Here is an 18,766-nt window from a genome sequence, read left to right as displayed (position 1 = left end):
TATTATGTTAAGTGAAATAAGTTGTTCAAAGACAAATACCATATGATTTTACTCATATGTGGAATTTAAGAAACAAAACAAATGAATAAAGGGGGTTAAAAAAGAGAGAGGCAAACCAAGAAACAGACTCTGAACTATAGAGAACAAACTGATGGTTACCAGAGGGGAGGTGGTTGAAATAGGGGATGGGGATGATCAAAGAGTACCCTTATCTTCATGAGCACCGAGTAATGTATGGAATTATTGAGGCATATATTGTACACCTGAAACTAATAGAACACTGTATGCTAACTACATTAGAATTAAAATTAAATAAATAAATAATGGAGGAAAAATCTATCTAAATAAATAAATAAGTGCTGTACTCTCTTTATTGGTATCAGTGTTTCTGTCTCCAAACTAAATGTAACAATTGGTCAGAATAAGCCTCTGTGTCATGATGTAGCAATAATAACAATGAGTAACACTATCAATAGTAATAATAATTCCTAACATTTCTCAGGCACTCAGTGAAAGGCATGAAAGATTGGTTTGGACATTACAGATGATGCTCCAATATTAGGATAGATAAGGCACACTGAGACACATTGAGCTATGTGGCTATTATGAATAGTCTTTCCCTAAGCCAGGTGTTCAACAGAAAGTATTAAGTCTTTCTTGGCATCTCAAAGGGCAGACTCTCAAGGTTAAGCACTATTAGCTAACTGTATAGCGGTTACACGGGCAGCTGGGACAGACCCCTTTCCTCCTTACACCCTTTTCTTCCCTAACTCCTGCATGTCTTGTCTTCATCCTTCTGCCTTCCAGAAGAACTTGCTCCACCCCAAGCTGGCAGAGGCCACCTATATGCTCCCTAAGTCCAGCCCTTAATATGCAATCCTTTGAGCCACTCCACACAGTTCAGGACCAACATGTTCATAGCTCTATAATTTTTTCCATATCTCTACTGATTCTTCAGCTTATCCCTCCTGCCTTCACTGGCCTGAGTAGCCAGAAATACTGTGTCTTCCTTTTCTACCTCCTTTATGCCAAAACGCTCAGGAACAGAAGGGATTAACACAGGCTGAAGAAAGGAGTGGGATTCTTCAGTCCGGCCTCCCCATCTAAACACAAAATCCAATAAGTCCCTGTTCTGGCGCCTGGGTGGCTCAGTCGTTAAGCGTCTGTCTTCGGCTCAGGTCATGATCCCAGGACGCTGGGATCAAGCCCCGCATGGGGCTCCCTGCTCCTCGGGAAGGCTGCTTCTCCCTCTCCCACTCTCCCTGCTTGTGTTCCCTCTCTCACTGTGTCTCTCTCTGTCAAATAAATAACATCTTAAAAAAAAAAAAAAAAATGAGTCCCTGAGGGCTGTGGCTTCTTGTAGACTCCTGGAGTCACTCAGTTCAGCTCCCAGGGTTATTACGAGGATCCAATGACCTAAAGTAAGGAGGTGGCAGCACTCTGCAAGGAGATAAGCATGGCTTGTGTTAGTCGTTAAACAGCTCAATGCTGGGTTCGTTATGTCTTCCTTATTTAATACCTTCAACTCTACATTAAAACTTTAAAATCGTGTTTTTATAAAAATTTTTTCAACTGTTAAGAACTCAGCATGTACTTAGAGGGTGCTCATAAAAGATTCACTTATTCAACAAATATTATGTAATAAACTAATGAAGCGTAAGACAGCCATCTTCAAGGAACTTAAGTGAATGGAGAAAATAATGGATGCAGTGGCACCTGGGTGGCGACCAACTCTTCGTTTCAGGTCAGGCTGTAATCTCTGGGGCGTGAGATCCAGCCGGCCTCCAGCTTCTGCAGCGCGGAGTCAGCTAAGACTCTCTCTTCCCGGTGCCCGAGTGGCTCAGCCGGTTAAGCGGCTGCCTTCAGCTCGGGTCTCGATCTCCCGGTGGTGGGGCGGAGCCCTGCCTCCAGTTTTTTACGCAGCCGGGAGTCGGCTTCTCCCTCTGCCTCTGCCCCTCCCCTTACTCACGCTCTCTCTGTTTTTCTCGCTCTAGAATAAATAAATAAAACCTTAAAAAAGAAAAAAACTCTCCTTCTCCCCCTGCACACACATGCATGTTCTCTCTCCCTCAATAAAAAAATAAAAAAAAAAAAAAGAATGCAAAGCATACTTGCTCTAACATGTACGTGTAGGTAGTGCCATCGGAGTGCAGAAAAGCAGATGACTTCTGACTGGCAAGAGGATGATATTTTAAATTTAGGTTTCCTGAAATGCTACTTCATTCTGTAGAGATAGAATGAATGGGAAGTTTTCCTTTTTCTTCCTATCCAATACTGCCTCCTAGTGGTGCATGACCCCTTTGCAGCGCCTCTCAACTCTCCCCACCCCCACAGGGGTACAGAAGGAAATGGAAACATTGCATCAAGGAATTGCTATGGAATCTGAGTTGATTTGTGAACATTACTTTTACGTTGAGCCATTTCAAATGAAGCCTTCATTTCCCTTGTTTTTCCTTCCCAGGAAAACTGTCCTTCCATAAAAATGTCAGGTACTCTGGGTCCTAGAATTTTATCACATGGTGCCCTGGGAAAAGAATGACCCCCAATGAAGGACATAAAAGGGAAAAGTAGAGACCTTCCACTGCCTTCATGGAAGGGCCTACTCCTGTTCCCAGGCTGCAGCTGAGAGCAGCCTCCTTGTAGACACTGCAAGGGGAAAAAGAAGCTCACAGTTCCTGGAGTTTGAATCTAACTGAAATATGATCCCAAGAACATTGAAATCTTGATACATGTATCAAAAGCCCAAAAATACTGTCACGTCAAAAGTGGAGCTGTTTTCTGTTTTGAAAGTGGTGACAGCTTAGGTACTCTTTGGAGGCAGGCTAGACTTGTTTTGGGATGACCCCCATGATAGGCCTAGTGACTATTCAAGGAAAAGCTGAGGCTCTAGAATCATGTGAAAGATTGTCAATGCAGCAGGCAGAATTATAGCTTTGAATACTTTCTGTTCATCCACAAAACAAAAATGTCAATTTTTGCTTTCTAAATATGGGTTGGGACATTGTGTGTCTAAAAATGGGTGCTTCTTTTTATGGTACTTGACCGTTTTACTGGAGAGATGCTAACAGGAGCCGAAAGCTGGAACAGTCATCCTCACCAGAAACTTTGCAAGACTGGGCCTCCAGAATTGCTGCCTCAAGGCCTCACTGAGGTTTTGTGGCTCACAATATAACCCAGGGAGAGCAGGAGTTTTGTTTCATGGATGTTCTCCCCAGGACTTAGAACCTTGTTGGGTTCATAATTGGCATTTCAATGTTATTCGAATGAATACATGAAGGCAAAGTGCTCCCCATTTCCCCATGCAAACCAGTTCTGCCCTGGGACACAGGGAAGGGTAGGTTTGGGAACAGAAGACAGAACCCTGGGCAGAGCAGTGCCTGGCGGAGTTGATTTCTCATGCGTGGTGTTGGTGAAGTGGTCAGACAAGAAGAGCAAAAGAGAGGAATATGGAAAATCATGCTCCTGGTCATACGTGAGGGGCTGAGGTCTCACAAAAATGAACTAGGACACCTTGAGAAATAGCAGTGCTTCCGTGTGAACAGGGGGGAGCTCAGAATTTTGGTTATTTGGATCCTATTGTAAATGTGACCTCCACGGGCTCCCAGGCTGGTGTGACCTTCAGCATAAGTAGGCACAACACAGCACTAGCCACTTCATGTCCCCTGAGCAGCTCTTTTCTGGTCTATGATTCCCATATTTTAAAATCTGAGTGTGTAGAGATCAGGTTTCATTTTTGAAGGAAAATGCTGCAACTGTAAATTATAATTTCTGGCCCCAGATCATCTCCACCATCAGCTTTCCCTTTTCATCTGACCATTGAAGGTAGAAATCTAAGAATAATGTTGCTGGCCCTCTTTACAAATTCACTCACTCTTCTCTTACTTCCGCTGTCTTCGTGGTGATTATTCTCACACAAAACATGACTTGTAGGACTTTAGGTTATTGTTAATATCCTTACTAACACCTCCTGCCACCCTTAACTTACTCTCACCCAACAGGACAATTCACTTCCTTCAGTATTTTCAAATCTTGCTTAGTCTACTATAATATCCTCCTCATTAGCCAGTCTGTCTCCACTCTGGTCCATCTTCAATGCTATGAACTAAACCTTCTGAATTTCTCCAATCATATCTCCTCCTGCCATCAGGAGAGCCTCCTCAAAAAAAAAAATCAAGAAATGCTGCAGTGGATTTTTGGGTGCCACAATATCTTAAGTTTCAGATCCATACATTGCAGAATTTCTTTTTTCCTGCCACAAAAACCCTTGAGCAGAATATTCTGCATTTCTAGAATTAACTTGTTTTTCTCATACCAAGATGTTTTTCATCTTTCTGTTACTCTTGAAAAAAAATCATATTCTTTTAAGTATGCTTACCTCCTTCTCACCCTTAATTGAACACACTAGGTGCATGCAGTATCAAATCTATAATTCTATATGTTTTTAATACTGTATGCTTAATCCATGAGAAACTCTTCAGAGTATTAGCTCCTTAAACTGAAGCTATTGATTGGCAAGGAGTGAGCCCTAAAACAAATAGGGTCAATTATGATAACTTTCAGTTGATGCATCCTGGACTAGTCAGAGCCCTTTCTTGAAATTTTTAAATATGGGACCAGAAATACACCCCCCCTTTTTTTTTCAGGTGTGTTTCTCAAAATTTGTATGTTGAAGCCCTAACCCTCAACGTGACTATTTGAAGATAGGGTCTTTATGGAGGTAACTAAAATTAAACGAGATCATAAGAGCTGGGCCCTGACCCAATGGGATTGATGTCCTTACAAGAGGAAGGCCTCCAGAGCTCGCTTGCTTTCTTTCTCTGCGCCACACAGAGGAAAGGCCCCGTGAGGAAGCCGTGAGAAGGGGACCATCTATGAGCCAGGAAGAGAGCTCTCATCAGGAATTGACGTGGCCAGCACCTTGACCTGGGACTCCTAGCCTCGAGAATTGTGAGAAAATAAATGCCTGTTGTTTAAACCACCTGGTCTGTGGTATTTTGTTGCGGCAGCCTGAGCCGACCCACACAGGTGGTGAAGCTGCATTAACAGAGGACACTTTTCTGCCATGATGAAGATGAGAATGAGAATGAGCTGAGACAAGAGACAGAGTCCTACAAGCACTCCTGTGCTCCAGTTATTTATACATAGAACAAAGATTAGAACATTAGCAGAAGCATTTTTCTTTATTCTTTTATGTGCTTACTGAACATGAATTGGTTTTATACTAAAACATGCTTTCTGAAATGGTAATATATTGTACTTATTACAATATACTTTATATATGTATTCTATACATATCCATCTTTTTTCTTTCTCAGCATGCTTAATAATCATCTATAATAAAAAAATTCTACCAGTAAAAAGCTTGATTTGGAAAACAATGATCACAAATGTATTATTGAAGTTGAGCTGTGGCCACTTTGAGAAATGAAGCTAGGGTATCTTTTAAGACTTGAGAAATAAACTGACAGTAAAATTGCTTCTTGAGAAATGTATCACTTTGTTTCATTTTGTTTTCACATCTTTCAATCCTTTGAAGGGATTCTGTTAGTTGCTCTTTGTAGAGATCTTTATTGATAAATACAGACAGAGGTAAACCAAAAAGAGACTCCTAGCTTCTCATCTGTGACAGGAATTTCTGGTCTATTTTTTCTTAGTATGTTCCAACTAAAGTGGAAAGAACCTTTTTTAAAAATCACTCTGGGGGTGCCTGGGTGGCACAGTCAGTTAAGCATCTGACTCAGTTTCTGCTCAGGTCATGACCTCAGGGCTCATGAGATCGAGCCCTGCGTCAGGCTCCCTGCCCAGCTTGGAGTCTGCTCCATTCTTTCTCTCCCTCTACTCCTCCCTTATGTGTTCTCTTTCTCTCAAATAAATAAATAAATTTTTTTTAAAAAAATCATCCTGATCATTAGGATAGATCAAGGTGAAAAAATGACTATTTTATGTGCCATGAATGTTTTAGTTAAATGCACTATTTGAGGTAAAATGGCCTGGAGAGACGTGACAAGGCCAAGTAAGAACGTTAGCCTTTAGTCAGCCAGAATAATGCCAAGAGACTATTTTTAGCAACCCCCAAGAAGGAAGATGATGGCCTCCTACAAGAGTTCAATAAAGATCTGACATAATCTCAGGATTCAAGGAAACAACCCACCTTTCATTATATATTAATGGCACACTTATAATTGGAAACCAATAATCAAATCCAATTTATTTACACACACACATTATATTCTAGCACAAAGGCTACAAAAATCCAATTTTATGAGTTCTTCTTCCTCGTGTAGCAGACTTCATGTATGCTTTAAAATTACCATTTCAATACATAGTTTTCTATCTTCTAAGCAATCTAAACATTTAATCATTTTTTCTCTGGTGTATTACACTAGGATAAAAATTTGGAAACTGCCTTGGGTTTTGATTGGTTTTCCTCATTAATGAGATGAATCTTGCAAAATATGGAGAATACAAGAATGATAAAAACAAGAATTATGATGCTGTTTTAAGCAGTTTGGTTCAGGGTTTGCTGAGATCCCTTCCTGCTGTTTGAGATAGTTTTGCACAAGTTCCCCAAAGCTGACAATTCCACAGGGTTCTAGCTTGAACTCCTTCTTCTCGGGTCCTGGATGCATTCAGGTGGAGAGAAACATCTTGTAATCCACTACCCAGGACTCTTCTATTTACACATCAAGACTAATAATTCAGATTAACAGATATTGAGTGCCTACCACGTGCCAGACACTGTTGTATGTGCCTGGGACTCGTGGGTGAACAGAGTTTGCATGAGAGTGAGAGATGGTGGAGAAGATGGTTAATACAATATAAAGATAAATTGCACAATATGTGAGAATGCAGTAAGTTCCATGGACAAAAAAGGCTAACAAGGAAAAGCCGGCATGGCGGGTGGGGTGACTGGTCCTAGTAGTAAATAAGGTGTGAGGATAGACTTCAATGGGAAGCTCATATTTAAATAAAGACTAGAGGGCGCCTGGGTGGCTCAGTCGTTAAGCGTCTGCCTTCGGCTCAGGTCATGATCCTAGGGTCCTGGGATCAAGTCCCACATCAGGCTCCCTGCTCGGCAGGAGACCTGCTTCTCTCTCTCCCACTCCCCCTGCTTGGTTCCTGCTCTCGCTGTGTCTCTCTCTCTGTCAAATAAATAAATAAATAAATAAATAATAAATAAATAAATAAAGACTAGAAGGTGAGGGAGTTAGTCACTCAGATATATGGGGGAAAAGCATTATAGGAAGAGGGAACAGTCTCCGCGGGAGCGGGAGTCGGGATGGGAGCCCGGCTGGGCACCGCAGGCCAAGGACCGCAAGCACCTGCTGCAGGAGCGGCCGCGCACCTACAACCTGGACGCCTGCCAGGGAGACTTCGCCAGCAGCCTGCCGCCGCCCCACATTCACCCCGTCACGGGGACACCCACCACCACCCTGGGGTCTACAACATCCACAGTCGAAATACCACCAGGTATCCTGCCAATTTCATTGTTGTCGTTGGAGGCTGCCCGGTCTGCAGAGTCAGGTTTCGGAGGACATCTTCACCTACCTGGGCGTCTTCTTGACCATCATCTTGTTCCAATTTGGGTTCGTCTGCTGTTTTGCCTTGAGGAAGTGAAGATGCCGCGACTGTGGAGCAAACTTTACTTAAAGGGAACAACACACCTGGCTTTCCTCCTTCCCGCTACACAAGCAGGGGGAGTGGGAGAGAGAGAAGCAGGCTTTCCACTGAGCAGGGAGCCCGACGCAGGGCTCGATCCCAGGACCCCGGGATCACGAGCCCAGCCGAAAGCAGATGCCCAACGAATGAGCCACCCCCATCCTGCTTTTTCTAATGTGAATGTCGTGTACAATAGCCTTATCTGATTAAGCTTCCAGGACTGTTGTGTAAAGTGAGGTGGGATAGTTTTGGCCTGTGTGAGCTGAGGGTTCCTGGGCACAGGGGTCGCAGAGCGTCGGAGAGGCCTCAGCGCTGCTCTTAGGGTCAATGACAATCCAGTAAAGCACTGCTTTTATTTCTTTGCAGTCTTCAATTTGAGAAAGGTGAGAAATAATGTTTTATTTTTTTTAATTTAATTTTATTTTGTTAGTCACCGTACATCATTAGTTTTTGATGTAGTGTTTCATGATTGTTTGCATAGAACACCCAGTGCTCCGTGCAGTACATGCCCTCTTGAATACCCATCACCAGGCTCACCCATCCCCCCACCCCCCTCCCCTCTAGAACCCTGTTTGTTTCTCAGAGTCCATAGTCTCTCATGGTTCATCTCTCCCTCCAATTCCCCGCCCCTTCATTTTTCCCTTCCTTCTCCTAATGTCCTCCATGCTGTTCCTTATGTTCCACAGATAAGTGAAACCATATGATAATTGACTTTCTCTGCTTGACTTATTTCACTCAGCATAATCTCCTCCAGTCCCATCCATGTTGATGTAAAAGTTGGGTATTCATCCTTTCTGATGGCTGAGTAATATTCCATTGTATATATGGACCACATCTTTATCCATTCATCTGTTGAAGGGCATCTTAGCTCCTTCCACAGTTTGGCTATTGCGGACATTGCTGCTATGAACATTGGGGTGCATATGGCCCTTCTTTTCACTACATCTGTGTCTTTGGGGTAAATACCCAGGAGTGCAATTGCTGGGTCATGGGGTAGCTCTGTTTTTAATTTTTTGAGGCACCTCCACACTGTTTACAGTGGCACCTGGGTGGCTCAGTGGGTTAAGCGTCTGCGTTCAGCTCAGGTCATGATCCCAGGGTCCTGGGACTGAGCCCCCTGTCGGGCTCCCTGCTCAGCATGGAGTCTGCTTCTCCCTCTCCCTCTCCCCATTTGTGCTCTCTCTCAAATAAATAAAATCTTAAAAAATAAGATTCACACCACTGTAAGAAAAAAAAAAACCTGGGGTAAAGACTGTTAGTTGCCAACTCAATACTCAGTCTCCCCTTCTTATTATATAGAATTCCAATTGTACTTGGCAATCTGCCCAGCGAAGACATTTCCTGGCCACTCTGAACCCAGGCATGATCATGCAACAAAGTTCTGGCCAAAGACATCTAAGCTGACATTTTTGTTTGGAGCTTCTAAGGTTCTTCTAAGAACCTTCTAAAGTTCTTTAAAAAGAGCTCACTTATTTAGTGTGTGCTCTTTCACCAACCCTTCTTCCTGCAGGGTAACAAAGAAAATAGGCTGGAGCTGCAGCAGCCGTCTCAAGAATGAAAACCACACACTAAGGAGAGCTGAAAGAAGCACCTAGGACGTGGATCAAATTGAGCCTGTCCTACCAGCTGTGACCAGCTCCTAGTCCCTGCTTTGTGTCAAGTTGATACGGATAGATGAAAAGGTAACAGTTCCTTTTCCCAGAAGGCTAACCATAGAAGCAGCTTTTATTGCATACTTGGTATGTATCAGAAACCATCCTTAGTGCTTTACACGCACTAGAAAAAAAACATGTACATTAAGTATTATTCCATTCATACAAGGGAGGATACATGTTTAGCAAGGTTAGCTACCCATGGTAATCCAAGGCTTCAAGCTGGGTCCTCTATCATTAGTATGATTAATTACAATTAGCATTAATTACAATGCTATACTGGTTCCCAGTCTTTAGGGTATTTATATAAATGGGATAACATCATCACAGATCCTTCTATTTATTAATGGATACTAATCTCAAAGAGATCATACTGCATGATAAAGATAAAAATGGAGATTAGAATTAAGGTTTTGTTTCCTGATGGCCACATTTTCAAATACTTCTTAAGGACTCTGTTCTGTGGACTTTTGGTTAGTCTTTGAAATCTACCAATAATTTAACAGCTCTTTCACTAAATGCTAAGTATAGCAGACATTTTCACAGGACTCTGTCCAGCAACCCGTACTCTGGGATCTTGCCCCTTTTTCCTTCCCCATCTCCACCCCTGGTTACAATGCAGACTTTTTAAGTGAAGGGCAAATACTTAAATTCAGCTTTTATTTTTAAAATTCTTCAAGTATCTTAAGCATTCAACCTACTTTTACTTTACCCAATCTTGCCATGTTAACATAGCCCAAACAAAACATTTTCTCATGGAAAATGTTTTATAAAAAATATTACCAGTGGTTGCTTTTTAGCTCCAAATCACCAAATTGGACCAAATTCCAGCACAACCTAACTTTCTCAGCATTTATAAATGTCTGATATTTATTCCACTCCCTTCCAAAGCAGTGTTCTCTGCTATTAATAATAAGATTCTGTCAGAAGTCAGACAGACAGATGGATGGATAAAGAAGATGTGGTATAGGGCACCTGGGTGGCTCACTTGGTTAAGCGACTACCTTCGGCTCAGGTCATGATCCTGGAGTCCCGGGATCGAGTCCCACCATCGGGCTTCCTGCTCAGCAGGGAGTCTGCTTCTCCCTCTGACCCTCTTCCCTCTCGTGCCTTTTATCTTTCTCTAATAAAATCTTTAAAAAAAAAATGTGGTGTGTGTGTGTGTGTGTGTGTGTGTGTGTATATACACACACATACACACACACACACAATGGAATATTATGCAGCCATCAAAAGGAATGAAATATTGCCATTTGCAACGACGTGGATGGAACTGGAGGGTATTATGCTGAGCGAAATAAGTCAATCAGAGAAAGACATGTATCATATGATCTCACTGATATGAGGAATTCTTAATCTCAGGAAACGAACTGAGGGTTGCTGGAGTGGTGGGGGGTGGGAGGGATGGGGTGGCTGGATGACAGACATTGGGAGGGTATGTGCTATGGTGAGTGCTGTGAATTGTGTAAGACTGTTGAATCACAGACCTATACCTCTGAAACAAATAATACATTATATGTTAAAAAAAAATAAGATAGTAGGAAGGGAAAAATGAAGGGGGGGGAACCGGAGGGGGAGATGAACCATGAGAGACTATGGACTCTGAAAAACAAACCGAGGGTTGTAGAGGGGAGGGGGGTGGAGGGATAGGTTAGCCTGGTGATGGGTATTCAAGAGGGCACGTACTGAAAGGAGCACTGGGTGTTACACGCAAACAATTAATCATGGAACACTACATCAAAAACTAATGATGTAATGTATGGTGATTAACATAATAAAAAATGTAAAAAAAAAAAGTCAAGCAGATTCCTGCATTTGGTGGCAGGTTACATAATGTGGCTACCAAGATCCTTTCCAGTCTTTGAGATTCAAGGCTGAGACATCTTTTATCAGGTACCATTTGAGATGGATTTATACTTTAAGCCTCAATGTTTCAACATGAAGATTTAGATTGGCTGTTTCACATTTGACTCAATTTTTCCAAATATACTTTTATCCAGAAATTGAAGTTTATTTTTTTTTTAGAGAGGGGCAGGGGTGCGGAGAGGAAGAATCTTAAGCAGACTCCACACCCAGTGAAGAACCCAATACAGGGCTTGATCTCACAACCCCAAGAACATGACCTGAGCCGAAATCGAGAGTTGGACACAGAGCCAACGCAGGTACCCAGGCACACCCACAAATTGAAGTTTATAAACCTTTACTTATCGATTTCCCCTAGACTGAATGCACCTAGACTCTAAACTTCATAGTGTTACAAATGTACACCTAGCAGAAGAGATGACAAAGCTTGATTCCTTAAGTTCCCCCAAAAGACAGCTTTTAGAAATGAACTAAGTATTTTAAGGGAAGTTACCCTTTATGTTATAAAGTAACAGAAGCCCGTTGTTAGTGTGAAAGAACAAGTCCTGAATTATTTTATAGCTTCTCTACTAAAGCCTAATTCTAAGCTGCAGAACACATCCAATATTTAAACATACACTAACATAGCTGAGAGAGAGAAAAAAGACATTTGAACCCCCAGGAGCCAAAAATGACCTGCTTTCCACTAACCCCAGGTTCTAGCATATCCCTGGATATAATACAGCAGGGATGGGAGGAATTCAAAGAAATATGCTTTCAAGTGTCACATTCATTTAAGGCTGAATACCATCCACTGTGGAAGTCTGAGCTGCTCTATTATATTTATTTATAAAAATAAAATTTCATTATTATCACAATGGTATTTTATACAACCCTAATGACAAAAGAACCATTTTTTTTTTTTTTGCTCCCTACCTAAGATTTACAAGGCTGATCAAAAATTGAAATTATTGGTATAAAGTGATAAAATAAGACAAAGCATGGTAAAGTCTGCTTTATTGGTGGCAGTTAGTATAAGTCAATAAATATTGATCCCCAAAGAAGAACTCATTTATTTATCTGGTCCATAGAGAGCAGAATGGAACTGAACCAACTGCCTGCTGAGATGATAAACTGAAGTCAATCCTGCTTCTTGGGAAATGAAGCCATAGCTAGCTGATATATGGCATATGCTGTTCCTGAAAAATAAAAAGAAACAAAAAAAAGAACTTCTAAGAAATTCTGAGATTTCTATGCATAAACCTAATATTCTAGCTAAAAGGCTGTAAAGAGAAAGAGGCAAGTCTGGCATTATTGCTACTTTTATGGGAACATAAAAAAGTATTTTGATAGGTGCTGGCAAAATTTAAAATAAATATATGTTAAACACATTTAATCTAGTTTTAGTTTCAGTTAACTTCTATAGAAAGTGTTAGATACAGTACAATAATATATTTGTCAACTTGAATAACATGTAAAAGAATTTTTAAGTAAGTTTAAGAACATATATAAAGGCTATTTCCATAGTAATCTAAGATTGCCTGAGAAATGCTAAGAATGATTCAAATACCAAAAAAGGGGTCAAGATATGCAAGCACTCCCTAAAGTGTATTATCAATATAAAACCAAGGAAGAGTGATACACTTAAATTATCAAGTTTAATGTAATAGCTAATAAGTGAAAAATTATTAAAACGACCTACCAGAACTTAGGATGTACTGTATCATGTACTGTCTAACTCAACAGAATAAAAAAAATAAAATAAAAATAAAAAAATAAAACTACCAGAATACCTATGAAATAGTCACACTGATCAAAAAGAATTTAGGACTTTATCTTAAGAGAGCCCAAATGCCACTATCTAGTTGTTGTCTTCATCCAAAAATGCCCCTTCACTGTATTTAATCCAAGCCAAAGAAGGCACCTTGGCATGAGCAGGAAGACTTTGTAATTAGGGTTCAAATTTCAGCTTTTCCACACAGAGGCAATATTATCTTGAGTAATTAACACAATTTCTTCAACTTTAAAAGAAGGACACATTACAGACTTAATACAAGGGGTCCAAAAATCCCACATAAATGTGGCATTCTTATCAATAGGACAAGCACACAGTAATCACTCAAATATTGTTTCCCTGACTCCCCCAGAAAGCAATCATTCAAATTCTTCACTCTGCTCCAACCATACAGTTTGTGATATTCCACTGCTAATACTGTACAATGGACCTGCCCAATCCACAGAAAAGAACTTCAAAGCACTTTGGGTACTGTAATAAGTGTTGTTCTATACAGGTTGTTTCTGTCATAAACATGGATGTTGAGTGTAGTTGTAAAATGTTTATTATGTATCAAAGTAAAAATGTTCAAAAAGCCCGTTACAGTAGATGGGGCAGAGTAGATGGCCTGCAGGGCCACCATTAGCACACTCTGAAAGCTACCTCTATCATAAATACTCATCAAACATTATTGGTTTTTTTTTTTAGACATTAAAATGCTCTTATATAATATGTATCAATCATCCTGTTGAATCCTCACATGCAAAGCATTAAGATCTCAGATTCTGGAGACAGACTTCCTATGTTAAAATACTGGCACAGTAAAAGCAATGAAGTTGTTAGTTTTCCTTACTGTTACTTATCTATAAGTCAAGCACTCCAAGTATCTTACCACCAACTGTAAGGATCATAGTGGCTCTATACAGGAGGGCATCAGCTACTCCACCCTTCAGATGCACTGGAATTCCATTATCCTCCTAGATCAAAAAACAATAATAATTAATACATGTGTCATTTGTTTTCAACTAAGTTCAAAAGACTAATCCATTTATATAAAATTAAGTGCCTCCTTAAACCCCTGGAATTAAAATATTGTAAACATCAAAATTAAAAGACTACAATTTTCCTGATTCTGTCTCTACTTCCACTAAATTAAGATAAGAACTCCTAAAAGTCAATATTCTTTCTCTTAAATTTAGTGAGATCCAATAAAGATGTTCTTTCCAAGGAATATATAAATGTTAAAGTTGTGAAAATACACTAAGTTCATCAACTGAATTATTAAAAAGATCAGTACTCATCACACTTTAGATTTAATCATAAGATTTATTTTTTCCTTAAAAAAGGGGGGGGGAGGGGTTTGTTTATAACCTTCATTATATCCTTAACCCCTAGTCCAGCACCTGGCATACAGTAGATATTTAATACATCTGTTAAATGTAAGTATTTTATTTTTACGTAGCATATAAATGGCCCCTGACTTAACAATGGTTCAACTTATGATTTCTCAACTTCACAATAGTGTGAAAGTAATACACATTCAGTAGAAACTGTACTTTAAATTCTGAATTTTTACCTTTTCCCAGGCTAGTGATATGCAGTACAATACTCTCTGATGATGCAGGGCAGTGGCAGCCAGCCACAACTCCCAATCAGCCACACAATCATGAAGTTAAACAACCAATAAGCTTACAACCATTCTGTATCCATAAAACCATTCTCTTTTTCACTTTCAGTACAGTTTTCAAGAAATTACATAAGATATTCAACACTTTATTATAAAATAGGCTTTGTGTTAGATGACTTTGCCCATCTGTAAGCTAATGTATGTGTTCTGAGCTTGTTTAAGGTAGGCTAAGCTATATTTAGTAGGTTAACTATATTAAATGAATCTTCAATTTAAAATGTTTTCAACTTATGATGGGTTATTATTTATGACATAATGACATAACCCCATCATAAGTCAAGGAAGAAGCTTACAGCATACAAGGCTTTTTAATCAAATTTTATTTGGGAAAAACCAGAGATCACCCAGGAAAACAAACAAAAAAAATCACTAATAATTTAACTACTTTTAAAAGTTAATGACTCTATCCCATCATCTTTCCTCATGTGAAAACCACAACATATCCATAATATATAGATGGTACATATCCATATCCATAAATATATTTATATATATCCATAAACATATTTTTAAAGATTTCTCACACACACACACACACACACACACACACACACACACACACACACACACACACACACACACACACACACACACACACACCCCCCCCCCCCCCCCCCCCTTGGGAAGAGAAGAGAATTGGAAGCCGACTCCCTGCTCAGTGTAGAGCCCGAGCGATCTCTGGACTCTGAGATCATGAACTGAGCCAAAACCAAGAGTCAGACGCTCAATTGACTGAGCCACTCAGGCATCCCAATATATGTAAATATTTTTAATGCCTACATTATCTTACTTTCTAATTTACGCACACACTTGTTTAATATACAGAATGAGATTATGCTGTAAGGGTCTACCATATACTATTTTTCACTTAATGCTATCTGTTTAAATATTTTATTTCTTTATTTGAATTTATTTGGGAGGGGGGAGGACGAGCAGGGGGAGGAGCGGAGGGAGAAGCCAACTCCCCTCTGAGCAGGGAGCCCTTCCCAGGACCCTGAGATCAGGACCAGAGCCGAAAGCAAACGCTTAACCGATTGAACCACCCAGACGTCCCTACTTACTGCCAACTTAAAAGCCATTCTGTTAGTCCCTTTAAGCCCACCTTATTCCTTTTAATGGCCACATAGCATTCCATTGTGCAAAAATATCATAATTGAATTAGCTAGTCTCCTATTAATGGGTATTTAGGTTGTTAGGGTTTTTTTGGTATTAAAATCCTATAATGAAGAACCTCTTTCCTTTTTTTTAATATTCTTATGCTACTACTTCTGCAGAAAAGATTTTTTAAAAGATTTATTTATTTTAGAAAGGGAGAGAGTGTGCTCCCTCTATAAAATTTTTGTCAATCATATGTCAATAAAACTGGAAAAAAATATATCTTCTTCTAATATGTTTTGCAGGAGAAGCATTTATATCTGCAATTTATCTTTTTTTAAGGTTTTGAGAGAGAGAGCATGAGAGAGAGAGAGCGCGTGTGCGCGCCCAAGTGGCAGGGGGGGATGGGGGATGGACAGGAAGAGGGAGAAACAGGCTCCCTACTGAGCAGGGAGCCCAACACAGGGCTCGATCCCAGAACCCTGGGATCATAACTGGCTGAAGGCAGATGCTTAACCAACTGAGCTACCCAGGCACCCCTGCAATTTATCTTTTAATATACAATACAGAAGGGATCAAACTTTACTTTCTTTAAAATAGCCAATTTTTCCAATACCAACTTATTGTATCCTTTCCTCTCTGATATGAAATAGCACCTTTAACATATATTAAATTTCTACATATATATTTATTCTGTTTCTGCGCCCTTTCTATGGTCTATTTGTCTATTCTCATGCAACTATCCCAAAGAGTGCCAACCCAATGTAACTTCTCCAAAGTGTCTTTGACCAATACCCTTTCCCTCTCGTTTCTTCTGCTTCCCCAAGGGCCTCTTGTATATAAAAAATGCCCAATTAGCTATCAATAGTTTCTTATTATTCTTTTGCTAATATAGCAGGATCAGTAACAATCAAAACATCGCCAAATTTACTTCGGGGCGCCTGGGTGGCTCAGTCGTTAAGCGTCTGCCTTCGGCTCAGGTCATGATCCCAGGGTCCTGGGATCGAGTCCCACATCGGGCTCCCTGCTCGGCGGGAAGCCTGCTTCTCCCTCTCCCACTCCCCCTGCTTGTGTTCCTGCTCTCACTGTCTCTCTCTGTCAAATAAATAAATAAAATCTTTAAAAAAAAAAAAAAAAAAAAAAAAAACGCCAAATTTACTTCCTATCTCCACCTTTTGGTAATTTTACTATTACAAGTAATAACGGTCTATAAAATATTCCAGTACCTGAAATAGCTTTTGTTTCTCTGGAACTTTATTTTCAAACTGCCTGCGTGAAGCAGTACTTATGGTCCTCTGGGCAATCTGACGAAGAGCCTGAAATGAAAAATCCATAGATGTTAGGCAGATTTAGGTCTTAAAGAAACCTTCAAAACCAACCATTTTCAATCTTTAATATTACAGAAGAGGGAAACTGACAGTTAAAATATATCCGATTTGTCAGTAAGAATCCTAAACCAGCAGCCAGGTTTTCCAATTGGTTGTCCATCTACTACTCTTTATATTAAAATTCTGCAGTCTCCAAAAACCACATTCAAGTAGCAATTCTGAGCAAAAGAAAAAAAAATCATCTTTACCTGATTGAACTAGTAGTAGCATCATATAATCCTTGAGTAAAACATTGACATACAGATATTACAAAAATAAAAGAGTGATTACAAAATATACTAAGTTCAACTATTTGCATTTAATATTCTACCATATTATTAAAAATCTATTTCTTGATACCAAAATAAAATGGCATGATTCCTACTTAATTAAAATGCTTTCCTCATTACATCTTTCCTAAAAAATCCTTTAATAGGGTATAATTCTTTTAAAAAAGAAACTTGCATTATATATCCAATTGAATTAAATAACGAAACAAATATGCACTCTATATTCCAAAATAAATGACACACTGAGAGGCTAAGTAAAACCTTACTGAATAATTACAAGAGAACGGTCACGGTTACATTTTCCTTCACTTTTTCGAAATTTTGGGAAAATATTTCACATGTTCAAAGCAGGAGGAGGGGTGAAGGACACTGACACTTGCAGAACCGCCTGATGGAAGCAACACTACACTTCTGCCATGACTGCTCCCCAAGTCCCAACCAAAAGTGAAATGACTTGCTTTTTAAACCGCATTCTGATGCTCACAAAGCTCACAAACGTTGAAATTTAAAAGTCTTTCAAAGTACCACTGGAACATCTTTCTGTCTGAAGCTTCCGGGTATCAGAAACTTCGCAGTTGGACCTTAGTTTTACTCATATCGGAGCTACCACTTCATGAATGACCTATAGGTTTAGGGGTGGCCAGTTAAGAACCCAAGGCTGCCTAACTCACCTCTGGTCACCCTCCCAGCCTCTCCACTCCCTTCATCTACCCAACACAGGGGGCGAGAGGAACAGATGGAAGGGAAAGTAACGGCAGGCGAAAAGGACACGGACCAAGGTGACTTCGGAAGTCGCCTTTTCCCACCCTTCTTCCCTCCCAGGAGAGGTGTCTCAGTCAAGACCCCTTAGCCTCCATTCCCAACCTTCCCGCCCCACATTAAGAATACAAGCCGAGAAGTTCCTCACCAGCCGATTCCACATCTTGGCTCAGTTACTATCCACCAACCGCGACAACCGACCACCAGGAACGAAAGTCCCCGCACCGGAACCGGAACTACCTTCTGGCCTTGCGCAAGCGTCATAGACATTTCCGGGCGGAGGAGGGGCTTGAGCTTCTCTGACCATAGAGAGCGAAAGAAAGACGAGAGCGGCCGTACGGCTGTGGCCGCTCTAGCCGACGGGCCGTTTCTGTCTCTTCAGCTCGTTCCCAACCTGGCCGATGACTTTCATGCGGCTGGTCGCTGGAGCTAAGGCTGGAAGAAGCAAAGGACTTTTGAGACCAGAGAGGCGAAGAGTGACGTGTCATGTACTTTTTAACTAGCTTACATAAAATTAATGTGAGACCAGGCTATCGTAGAAAATTAGTGTATTTGGAACGAGAAAGGGTTTTTTAAAACTTAGCAAACTTTGAGCCATTGTATAGACGTTGAAAGAACACTGGGTTGGCCTGTTGTGAAGC

General features: G+C 40.4%; 1 protein-coding gene across 1 annotated transcript; it reads right to left on the bottom strand.

The window, feature by feature from the left end:
* Positions 1–12,153: 12,153 nt before the first annotated feature.
* On the bottom strand, positions 12,154–18,427 carry LOC113927616 (cytochrome c oxidase subunit 7A2, mitochondrial). The gene is made up of 4 exons (XM_027603579.1): positions 18,274–18,427; positions 16,936–17,025; positions 13,820–13,904; positions 12,154–12,352 (listed from the first exon to the last, which is right to left on the bottom strand). Exons 1-4 carry the CDS (start codon positions 18,286–18,288, stop codon positions 12,294–12,296), a joined length of 249 nt encoding a protein of 82 aa, XP_027459380.1. The 5' UTR covers positions 18,289–18,427; the 3' UTR covers positions 12,154–12,293.
* Between the last annotated feature and the right edge of the window lie 339 nt (positions 18,428–18,766).

Source organism: Zalophus californianus, chromosome 7 (assembly GCF_009762305.2).
Source record: "Zalophus californianus isolate mZalCal1 chromosome 7, mZalCal1.pri.v2, whole genome shotgun sequence".
Classification (NCBI taxonomy): Eukaryota; Metazoa; Chordata; class Mammalia; order Carnivora; family Otariidae; genus Zalophus; species Zalophus californianus.
Note: the sequence above shows the minus strand (reverse complement) of the source record. Positions and strands in the feature narration are given on the sequence as shown.